An 11,407-nucleotide genomic window follows, 5' to 3' on the forward strand; every position below is an offset into this window, starting at 1 on the left:
TATACAACGGATGAACAGTAGCTGCGTGGCCAGCGGCCGGTTTTACATCTTCGTTTTGGACCGTCTGTTAGAGTTGCTCTTTTACATCTTTGTTTTGGACCATCTGTTGGAGTGGAGGTTTTTTCGAAGATGTAAAAAACACTTTTTAGTGCTTCAAATTTTTACATCACCAGTTTGAAGCACCAAAATATACATCATCTATTAAAGATGCTCTTAGAAGTCCGACTGCATCCGGATTGAAGTTAAATCGAGAGCACCACGTGAGGTTCTTGATAGGGTGATACCGTTTGAGTACTCAATTGTTGTCATATGCCGCGTATCAAGAGTTGGAAAAGGAAAATATCCAAGCAATGGTGTTTGTGACTCATAACAATTACTTCCTCTGTCCCAAAATATAAGAACGTTTTTAACACTGCACTAATATCAAAAACGTTCTTATATTATGGGACGAAGGGAGTACTTATTAAGTACTCGTCTCATAATGTAAGACTTTTTTTTGACACCAATGCACTGTAGGATGGAGGGAGTACATGATTACATCTTTATATATATATCATCATCTGTCATCACACTGTGCTGTCACGTATATATGTCTACTATTAAAGGGAGATCGAACGTCGTGATGGTTCGACCTCCTCCTTCCCTCCTCCTCTCGATAGATCCCACACAATCCACGTTGAGAACCAACCAGCCTTCCACTACGATAAAAAGAAAATGAAAAACAACCTCCGTAGAAAAAGCACCCACGAGGCCACAACCAGGCACACACGTTCCCTGCCGCGAACTCTCGTCACCAAACCCATCGCTCCTCCCATCCCATCTCTCGCGAGAAAAATCCCCTACCGCCATCCAGATCGGTGATCAACTCAGGTCTCCTCCACCATTCGCCCGCCTCCCCCCAAGGCCGTGGCCTGACTCATCCTCCCCTTCGCTCACCGCACTAGCACAGGTGCTCACGCCTTCCTAGCGCTCAAGCGCCGCCCACGGGTAAACGATGGCTTCAGCCGCGTCAACGAGGTCGAGGTGTCCCTGACCCAGCCCTCACCCTCACCTTCATCGGAGGCCTTGCCCGTATCGATAGGGTCGGTTACTCTTTCCCTCCCCTGTCCTGCCCTCCCCTGGAGGCGGCGACACACTCCTCTCATCTATCTCCAGGGGATGCCCTGCCCTCCCCTGGCGTGCTGGGGACCGATGACCGTGGGGAATGTGATCTGGTGGCGCCCGTCGAACATCGAGAGGTGGCAGAGCCCCGCCACACACTTGTCCCCCCTCCCTCCTCAGGATCCTCAATTTCTCATCTAAAAGGTTATGTCTGTGTGCGCCATGCCTATGGTTTCATTCCTGAATTAATCTTATCTTGAAGTGTGGTGATCTTGCATGTCTGTTTGTGTTCTCAAGGCATTCAACCTCTGCTTTCACTTCTTGTGCAGGTTTATGTGGATGGAACTACCACCATATCCACCCATCCTTTTGGTTTGGTCCTGTGATGCTGACGCACATTGTCTTTCATGATCCTATTATCTGCCTTTTAGTTTTGACTTGTGATGCTGACGCACGTTTTCTTTCTACAACTGTGATATTTCCCTCCTTCGTGGATGTATGCAACTGCATGAATGGGACAACGAAGCCGCTGTCATGAAAACTGCAGAGTGATGACAGAGATACCGAGGTGTGAAATAAAAGGCAAATGTGAAGCTCTTGCATCAATCCTCAGACTGATTCCTGCAAATTTTCCTACAGAACTACAACATGGTAGTCTTGAAGTAAATACTATTTCTGTTATTTTCTATGTGTTTTTAGCACAATAGATAGTTAATATTGTTTTTACTCTTCAAGTTCAAGATGAGGTCGACCAATTAAGAAAACAGTTTGGTGAGATAGAGTGGCAGGTTTGCTAGAATCACTGTAGCTTCTTCTAGGACGTTTTTCTTTTTTGAGGAAACTATTTTGTTTACACCATCCTATTGGCATGTCTATGGCATCAGTGAAACTTAAACGAACACTTCTAGGCTAGATATTATTAAGGTGTACATACATTGACCCTTTACATGGATCTTGCCATATTTATTTGCCAGTCATTTGAGCTATTTGAGAAACTTGAAGGCAAGCTCAAGGAAATACATCATTACCTTTTAGTTTTATTTTTGAGTTGTTGGAATCAATCTGGAAAACATCATCCTATTGTAGATACAATATTTACTGGTTTATAGTCTTATACTCTGTTTGACATTACACATTACGGAAATAGTGAGATTATGCTTATGCCACTGTGCTGACAGAGATTGGCTTATTAATAGTATGGAGAGGACAAGATCGAAAAGGACGGTGATATAAGGAAAACGGGGAGTGGAAGAGGAAGAAAGTTGGGATGACAATTATAAATAGGTTAGTACTTCGAATCTTTATGCACTGAGGTATTCTTTGTGGTAGAAATAAGTGTTTTAATAGGCTCATGATTTTGGTGAAACAGTATGATCTATGTGTGTTCCTTCACATGGAAAAATATGAAAGGGTACCCATTATAAAATCATAGACCAGCAGTGATGTATCATTTCTTTGTCTTTCATATTGCAAATATGGCTCACATGGCCGCACTCTGCAGAATATCGAGTTTGATGATGATGATAATTGGAACCAAGAGGAGGAAGCAGGTAAGTTTCATTTGATTTTCTGTTCATATGGCGGCTAATGTGTCCAGATATGTAAGTCTGGATTGGTTTACTTTCTTGTAGGTTCTACACTTACAGTTTTTAGTACTTGCTTCTTGTTGCCTCTCAGTGTATCACTAAATAATCAGTGTTTTGGGTACTTGCTTCCTGTTGCCTCCCAGTGTATCACTAAATAATCAGTTGACCAGTGTTGGCAATGATGCATCGATCCTATTTAGTTCTGGTTCTGTATGCCTCCCCAGATACAGCTTATACCCAAAAATATTAGCATACACATTGATATTAGTTGTGGGAGACTCGGCTATGCCGGCAATGCCTCCAATGTGGTGGTGGTCATGGTGGACGCCACCATGTGCACTTCAGCTCATCCGGGTGTAGCCGGAGTGATTTCCTTCGCAGTTCAAGTCCGGGCAGTTTTTTATGTGCATGTAATCCCGTTTTGCTTGGTCCCTAGCATTATTAATTTTATTTTTCTACCAATAACAACCAAGTAATGTGTGCATGTCCACGTCTTAGTGTAATTCTCGGTTAGTTAGATCTTACCGATGCATGTGCTTCGTGGGATGCCACGAATCCAGTGCAAGCAGCGTCGCAGTGGCTGGGTTCAGGTGGACATGGGATGGTTCATCCGATATACCTACCCACTAGCTATTCTCTCTTTTTCAGTAGTATTTTAAACGACAGTAGTTGACCATATAAATAAGAGGAAAAAACCAGAAAAGGTTGCAAGATTTTTACGCAATGGAAATCACTTGTTTGCATGCTCGCGTGTGTGTGTAGGCGCGCTTGTTCTTTCATGTCCAAATACTTGTGTAGTGTTGTGAGAGAGATCCAGCAACTTCAGTTTTTGTCATGCAGTTCCTTGAGTCATATACATCTCTTGTGTCCTTTAGATACATCATGTGTACAGGGAGCAAGCGCAACATTGCTACATTTAATGCTTTGGTGTGCTCTCACGCTCCAAGCCATTGTCCCACACTCCAAACTGCATATATTGACTGTGATATGAAATTGTAATTGCTCATAATTTAAATTTTTGACACAAGGCAGGAGCCAAGAATACTAGCTTGCCTGGGAGAAGATATGTAAGAGAGTATATTAGTTTACCTTTTGAGGGAAGAGTATATAATTTAAGAATAAGGCACATCTGTGTGACATGGAAGCTCTTAACAATGGTTAGCGTATGGTTGCCAAGTTATTTCTATGGTTCATCTCAAATTGAGCGTCTTGATACTTCATATGAAAATTTGGTTGTAAAAATTTGTTTGCCACAAGACACACTTTTTTGTATGAAAGAAATATGTATAAAATTCCTCGAAGCATTGTCGAAAAGCAGGCTTGTATGTCAGTGTCTGACATGCCTTTCTTTTTCAGTTTTTCCTGCCAGAAAGAAAGCAAGTGACTTATTTAATCTCAGAGATATGTCCCTGTTATCAGTTTTGAGGAGTCATTGTTCCAGTCACACAAAATGTTGACAGATGTATCATTTACAATGACCGTTCAATTGTAATTTCAGTGCCATGTCATAAAATTTGAATTCACCACTTCAGCCCCTTCCATAAGGTAGTTCTCTTTCTATGACCTGAAATCACAAAATCCATTGCCTGTGATTTAGTCTTCTATACCAGCATAGCAAATTGGCAATTGTAAATGATTACCTATGGCGGTGAAGTTATGTGTAGCTACAAAATCTTTCTCTGTCAGTCTCAAAGGGGCAACAAGGTCATCCAATTTGTTCATTCATTCAATTCTTTTTGCTTTGCAGATATTGCATCAAAGGCCGGAAGTGAACCATGCAATACATCAATCTAATATGAGTTATAATCGGCTGACCATGTAGGATGTACCAATTGTAATGTATTACACTCCATATTTCCTTACATTTGTGGCATGAAATTTTTATTCCTCTCATTTGTCCTTTTTTTTTGTTCTGTCTCTTAAATTGGTGAATTGGAAGTTATGTTGTTTCAGATGCTTAATGTGCGATGAAGCAGATGGTGTTCGGAAATCCAGCATCTGACTCCTGGTTTTGGTCTCAAGACTACAGTAAAACAATGGAGCAAACATGGTTCACTGCAAAATTTACTTAATACAACTACAGTTATAAATTTCTGAGACGAGGAACATAGTTGATCTTCATTAGATCTATTCAATTACCCAAAAAACCCATTTTTTTAATTGTTCTTCGCATTAGGTGCCTAGAGTTTTAAGTGTTTTGCACTTGCACCCTGTAGCCAGCCTTTCTTTATGTGCTATTCAGTCCAACAAAACAAAATGCTAGAGCGAAAGTAAATCTTCGGAAATGAAATCACATATTGCCATGCATGCTCAATGCATATTTCTAAAGTAGAATATTTCATTGTGTTCATATTTTTTTTTATTTCGTGGCAACGCACGGGCACTCAGCTAGTACTGGAGTAAAAACTTGATCGAGCGGGCATGACACAATCGGTTCGACCGTTCGCACAATGCTTTCGTGTTTAGTCCAGCTGTGCAGGACAATGTGAACGCCACGCCTGCTCGGGTCGCTCTGTCGCCTCCAGCTGCCCCCGGCGTGCGCTCGCGTCGCTATAAAACCAGGCAGCGCAGAGCACACCGTCATTCAACCAGTAGTATCTCGCAAAAGCCACCCAAGACGAGTCGCTTCTCTCTTTCTCCGGCCACCGTCGCCCACCCGCAATGGCGCCTACGGCAACGACGGCGGCGGCGGCGGAGCAGCAGCAGCACCCGAGGAAGGCGGTGGGGCTCGCGGCGCACGACGCATCCGGCCACCTCTCGCCCATCCGCATCCCCCGAAGGTACGCACGCACGCACGCTCCCCTATCTGGCTAGCCCATCCCCATCCCCTGTCCGTCTCTTGTCGGAGACACACCGGCAGTCGCCATTGCGGGGAATCGTTCCGGTTTGTAATTTCTACGCCTGCGCTAGCTCAGCTGGGGCTGTGGGAACAGACTCAGTATAGGCCTGTGCGCGTCGTGCTAGTTTGCGGTTCAGATCAAGCACACCAATTAAGTGCAAGCTTGAGACTCTGAATTTGGTTCCGTGGTCAGTGTACGCGCGTAGCTGATCTTAATTTCGTATCTCAAGTAAACTACGACCTGTCACTTCGCCCCATGCGGAGTCGGAGAAGGGACAATATTATTTACGCCATATTTTCCCGCAAGTGGTACTACTCAAGTAACGGTCGAGCCTTCTTTTAGTATTATACTGTTCTACAAGGAAAATATACTTACTACTTCTTGCTCAGCCTCTCGAACCCTCTTGTTCCAAGCGATCGACAGTGATTTCTGAAGAATCAGTAAAGTAAAACGGAGTTGCTAAATCTCGGACGATCGAGATTTGACGAAGTCTTAGTCGATGCTATACTCGTTAGATCCTACGTAGAGATCCATGTAAAATTTTCTTTTAGTTTTTTTTCGTTCTTCCTTTTTATGTTCTCTCACTTGACTAAGACTTCATTAAGTATCAGTTGATTGAGATCTAGCTACACCCAAAGTAAAATCATAGTAGCCAGGTTGCAACTCACAATATCAACTATGAAATTCTGGCGACTTCAGTTCTGAGTTGGTGATAGGCAATTAAGTAAGAGTAACATGCAGGTAGAGCTGCCGATGCTAAACCTTTACCCATTCACTGCTCTCTGCATCATCCACACACACATCATACCAGATCGGGTCAGACCTCAATTCAACTGCAGCTGCAGGTACCGAACCTTCATTCTTTCCTTGAAAGTTCTTGGAGTGAAGGTGAATTTTATCGCTGCCCCTGCAAAGAACTTATGGTGCCCGCCACCAACCTGATCTTTCTGGCTGCTGCATACCTCAGTCCACAACATGTCCTGCCATCCGCTACGTATACTCGTTTCGGCCTGGGCCTCCTTCTTCTCTAGCTGGCTGGCAGTTACTATGCATTCATTCAAGGCAATTCAATTGCGTTGCTACGTATATGTACGCTTGGTGGATCGTCAAGTTGTTCATCGCCCCGCTCCTGCCTGCTGCACCCGCACATGGCTGAGTTTATGGGAGATGGATGAAGATGTCCCACTGTCCCCGAGACCGGATTCAGCCCGCAGAGAGGATTTGTTACACTTTTTTTTCTCGTTTATTGTGCCGGCCAGCTCAACATGTTCTCTTTTTTTTTTTGCGAGTAGGCCAGCTCACCTTGTTGATGTTCGCTTGACCATGCATGTGTCCTCTGTCAGCTACAACAGCAGTGCAAACCCTTCGTAGGAGGCAAGACATACGAAAGGTCGCAAGACATATATGTAGAAGGGCACACGCCGACACGCGGTTAATCTCCTACTAGTAATGCAAGAGATCGGACAAATAAACACTCCATCTGCCCCGAATGACTTGTCGCTCAAATTAGTGGTAGATATATCCATTTGAGTGAAAAGTAATCTGGGACACGTAGGAAGTAGTTTAAAGAGTTGGTGTCATCAGTAACTAGTTGAATTTTCAGATGCAAATCTCGAATGATTAAGGTTAGTAGTCTCCATTGTCATTGTGAGCTCTGAATATGTACCCCGCGTCAGCAAATTGCAGTTCTGAGACGTGCTCATGGGTGAGAGTGCATGGCAGAGGAGATGGTTGTGTTTCTGACACGATCCCTTCTGATGCAGTAGAATCGTCTGGACTGGTTCGTGAGAATCTAATATCGCCGTTAATTCTGCAGGAGCACTGGTGACGACGACGTGGCCATAAAGGTGCTCTACTGCGGCATCTGCCACTCCGACCTGCACACCATCAAGAACGACTGGAGGAACGCCATCTACCCCGTCGTCCCCGGGTAAACTTCACACATCACTCACAGGAGCCACGAGATCGCCAGGCTGATCACCGTGCCACAACTTGTTATAATCACCGATTATATGGTTGCAGGCACGAGATCGCCGGGGTGGTGACGGAGGTCGGCAAGAACGTGGCGGGGTTCGCGGCCGGCGACAGGGTGGGCGTGGGCTGCATGGTGAACACCTGCCGGGCCTGCGAGAGCTGCGAGGAGGGCGCCGAGAACTACTGCGCCAGGGTCGTCCTCACCTACAACTCCCGCGACAGGGACGGCGCCGTCACCCGCGGCGGCTACTCCGACCTGGTCGTCGCCGACGCGCGCTTCGTCGTCCGCTTCCCCGACGCCCTGCCGCTCGACGTCGCCGCGCCGCTGCTCTGCGCGGGCGCCACCGTGTACGCCCCCATGCAGCGCCACGGGCTGGGCGCGCCCGGCAGCCACGTGGGCGTGATCGGCCTCGGCGGGCTCGGGCACGTCGCCGTCAAGTTCGCCAGGGCGTTCGGGGCGGCGAAGGTGACGGTGATCAGCACGTCGCCCGGGAAGCGGGAGGAGGCGCTGGAGCGGCTGGGCGCGGACGCGTTCGTCCTCAGCACCGACGCGGCGGAGATGAAGGCCGCCGCGGGCACCATGCACGGCATCGTCAACACGGCGTCCGCCGCCGCGTCCCTGCACCCGTACCTGGCGCTCCTCAAACCCCACGGCAAGATGATCCTGCTCGGCATCCCCGATAAGCCCCTGCAAGTCTCCGCATTCGCTCTCATCGGCGGTAAGTTCAGCTTCGATTGTGATCTTCCTTCATCACCCAGAAAAATCTTATGATCTTCCTTCATTCAGAAAAATCTTGCCTTGCGAGCTTCCCGGTTTGATCTTTTACTGCGACCGAACAGGCGGCAAGACTCTTGCCGGGAGCTGCATGGCGAGCATCAGCGAGACGCAGGAGATGCTAGACTTCGCCGCCGAGCATGGCGTGGCGGCGGACGTCGAGGTGATCGGCGCCGGGGAGGTGAACGCGGCCATGGAGCGCCTGGCCAAGGGCGACGTCAGGTACCGCTTCGTCATCGACGTCGGCAACACCCTCAAGGCGGATTGACTAGGGAGCTCGCCGGCTCTGCTCTGTAGCGTGATCTGCCGGCGAGATCAGTGGCCAAATCCAGCAACAAAAACACCCGATCGCTACTCATGCCAATAAATGCAGAAGTCCGTATATGATTCTGCTCAATCTGGCTTAATGTAGTGCTGTACTGAACCCTGCTTCTGCTCAATGCAGTATATACGTAGTATGTTTGCGGAGTGTGACATGAATACGGATTTTCTGAGAGTGAGAGAAAGGGAGATAACAAACAATGCAATATGCAACATCTTTCCTTCATATAAATACGATAAAATTCCTTAACTATACGCCACAAATTAAGTGCGATATCATGCTCTTTGCAACAGGAACCATACATATATACTCCCTCCGTCCGAAAAAGAATGTCGCGACAGCATTCTTACAGAAAAAAACCCTCCAACTTTCTCTGACCAAACCCACGACGGCTGCTGCGGAAGTCGACCCCGACGATGTCGGCTCCTCCTCCAAATCCTCCTCATGCTTATCGGCCTCATTCCCAAGTGCTCTGCAAGTCTGAAATTTTTACTGTAAGTCTGGAATTTTGATCTTTGCCGTCAAGTCTGAAGTTAGCGGTAACTCTGAAGTTCGTGTTCATGTCAAGTTAGTGGTAACCACTGAAGTTTGTGGGTACAGTTGCTTGGCGTTCACACAAGAAGCTGGTGTTTCTGTCAGATCTTTGAAAGTACTAGTTAATTGCTCATGTGTTGCAACGGAACATACATATTTTGGCGGCTCATCATCTATCGTGTCTAATATATGCCTTTAAATTCATCACACTGACCCACATATATTGTTAAAAAAAAGGGATTCATGATGCAAATCAAGGGGTCACATGCTTTAAATATAAGTCATATCGGTGGTCATTACAGAGAGGGAGAGTAACAATATAGAGAGTAACATTACAATGAGAGAGAGAAAAAGTAACATTTCACACTGACACACATAGACTGTTTTTGACCGATTACAGTATATTTTTTTGACCTACTACAGTATAGCCTAGAAGCTTGAAAATTAAGAGGGCAATTATTGTTGACGAAGACTCAGCTACACCGGAGGGTGTTGTGCCAGCGTGATTGCGCTGCGACCAACACGACAGTGCGTATCCCTGGAAGCCAAAAATTGGGGCATGCGGCCTAGTCAAGGCAACATGTAACATATACAGTTCAGAGCTTGTAGTGGTCATTGGAATAAACAGTGTAGTCTTCATCTACAGAGGACCCCCGCTACTGTCCGTGAGCGCACAAGGGACGCAGCCGGCGGAAGGTGGATGTTGGCGTACACATCGGCACAGTCATTGGGCAAGCTGCGCTAACAAAGAGTGACCTGGAGCGCCCGCGGCTCATTGACCTTGGCAGCGGCGGCCCAGTGGGATCTGTCATTTCTCCTACTCCGACAGCTTGCACGGCAAGATCTAGAAGGAGAGACATTGGGCAAAGCTCAAAGCCAGATCCGATTTATCGAAACCCTGACTACAACTACGGTCTACGACTGTACAAGAGGCGAAGCCCTCGCCCAACTAAACTTGGGCTTTCGCCGGGGCAGAGTCGAGGGACCTGCGACGAGGAATTGGGGAGGGGGTCCTTGAAAACGTTTTTTTAGCTCCTTCTTGAAGACACGTTTGTTTCGGGAGAGAAGTAGAAACCTCCAGAATATTCGTGTTGTCTTTCGGATGCCTTCTGCAAAATTCTGTCAGATGCTCAGGGTGTTTTTGCAAAACTAGTGCCTCGGGTCATTCTCATCCTTAGATTCCACATCGGACGGTGCAGATGGCCCTAAGGCAGACATACCATCACCACCAACTGGCTTTTTTATAGGAGTAGGGATGATTTTCTAGTTACAATAAGTTTGTGTTCATGTCTGCCATTGGTTACAGTAAGTTAGTGCTTAACTGGACATTGGTTAGAGTAAGGATTGGATCTTAGTTGTGTCATCACACAAGAAGTTGTAGTGTTTAAAGCTAAACTAAGAAAGATTAAGCAAAGCAAATGATATGGGCAAAGCAAATGATATGGGCATGCATGGCGACAAATTCTCTTGCTACTTGGACGAACAAATTTTCCCGCAATTTAGAAACTAATGATGTTTGTCCCCTCTGTGGTGTGGAACACAAGGACGGTTTCCACGCGATGTGCAGATGCCTACATGCCAAGGATTTATGGAGAGCCGTGGCGCAGGACTGGCCAATCCCGGACGTGGACGAAGTGTGCAACACAGGGCCGGGATGGCTCCTTGGGGTGCTTGATCAGCTGCAGGAGCTCAGTCGCATGGTTTTGTTGATGGTCTTCTGGCGTACGTGGCACGTCCGAAACAAAATCACCCATGACAAACTGCCACCGCCTACTGAAGCTTCCCGTAGATTTCTTCAGAGTTACATAAACTCATTGTTGTGCCAACAACAATTTCCACATCATGACCAAGCTAAAGGAAAAATGGTATTGTATCCTGACCAGTGGCGGAGCTGGATGCAGACTACGCCTGGGGCTGTGCTATGTTGAGTGATAAACTTCTATGATTTTCTATGCTTTGCATGAAGAAATTACAAAGGAAGTTGTTTCTAGGCCTGGGGCTATAGCCCCAGCTGCCCCAGGCCTGTCTCCACCACTGATCCTGACCGTGTACGTCCAGCTCCTGATCAGCGGCCGGCCGGGAACGCATGCATGGAGCTCAAGTGGAGCAAGCCGGTTGTTGGCTGGGCCAAGCTCAATACTGATGGTAGTTATGTGGCAAGCAACAACACCGGCGGCTGTGGCATGGTACTGCGGGACGCACAAGGTCAGATTATGAGGGTGTTTGTTTCCAGGGACTTATTGGTCTAGGGACTTAAATAAGTCCCTATAAGTCT

General features: G+C 46.8%; 1 protein-coding gene across 1 annotated transcript; it reads left to right on the forward strand.

Annotated features, from left to right (window-relative positions):
- The first annotated feature begins 730 nt into the window (after nt 1–730).
- On the forward strand, nt 731–8,752 carry LOC125539500 (cinnamyl alcohol dehydrogenase 7-like). The gene is made up of 10 exons (XM_048702966.1): nt 731–1,305; nt 1,431–1,752; nt 2,280–2,385; nt 2,603–2,651; nt 4,044–4,232; nt 4,435–4,526; nt 4,641–5,467; nt 7,344–7,457; nt 7,550–8,220; nt 8,342–8,752. Exons 7-10 carry the CDS (start codon nt 5,349–5,351, stop codon nt 8,542–8,544), a joined length of 1,107 nt encoding a protein of 368 aa, XP_048558923.1. The 5' UTR covers nt 731–1,305; nt 1,431–1,752; nt 2,280–2,385; nt 2,603–2,651; nt 4,044–4,232; nt 4,435–4,526; nt 4,641–5,348; the 3' UTR covers nt 8,545–8,752.
- Nucleotides 8,753–11,407: the final 2,655 nt, after the last annotated feature.

The sequence above is a fragment of the Triticum urartu genome, chromosome 2 (assembly GCF_003073215.2).
Source record: "Triticum urartu cultivar G1812 chromosome 2, Tu2.1, whole genome shotgun sequence".
NCBI lineage: Eukaryota > Viridiplantae > Streptophyta > Magnoliopsida > Poales > Poaceae > Triticum > Triticum urartu.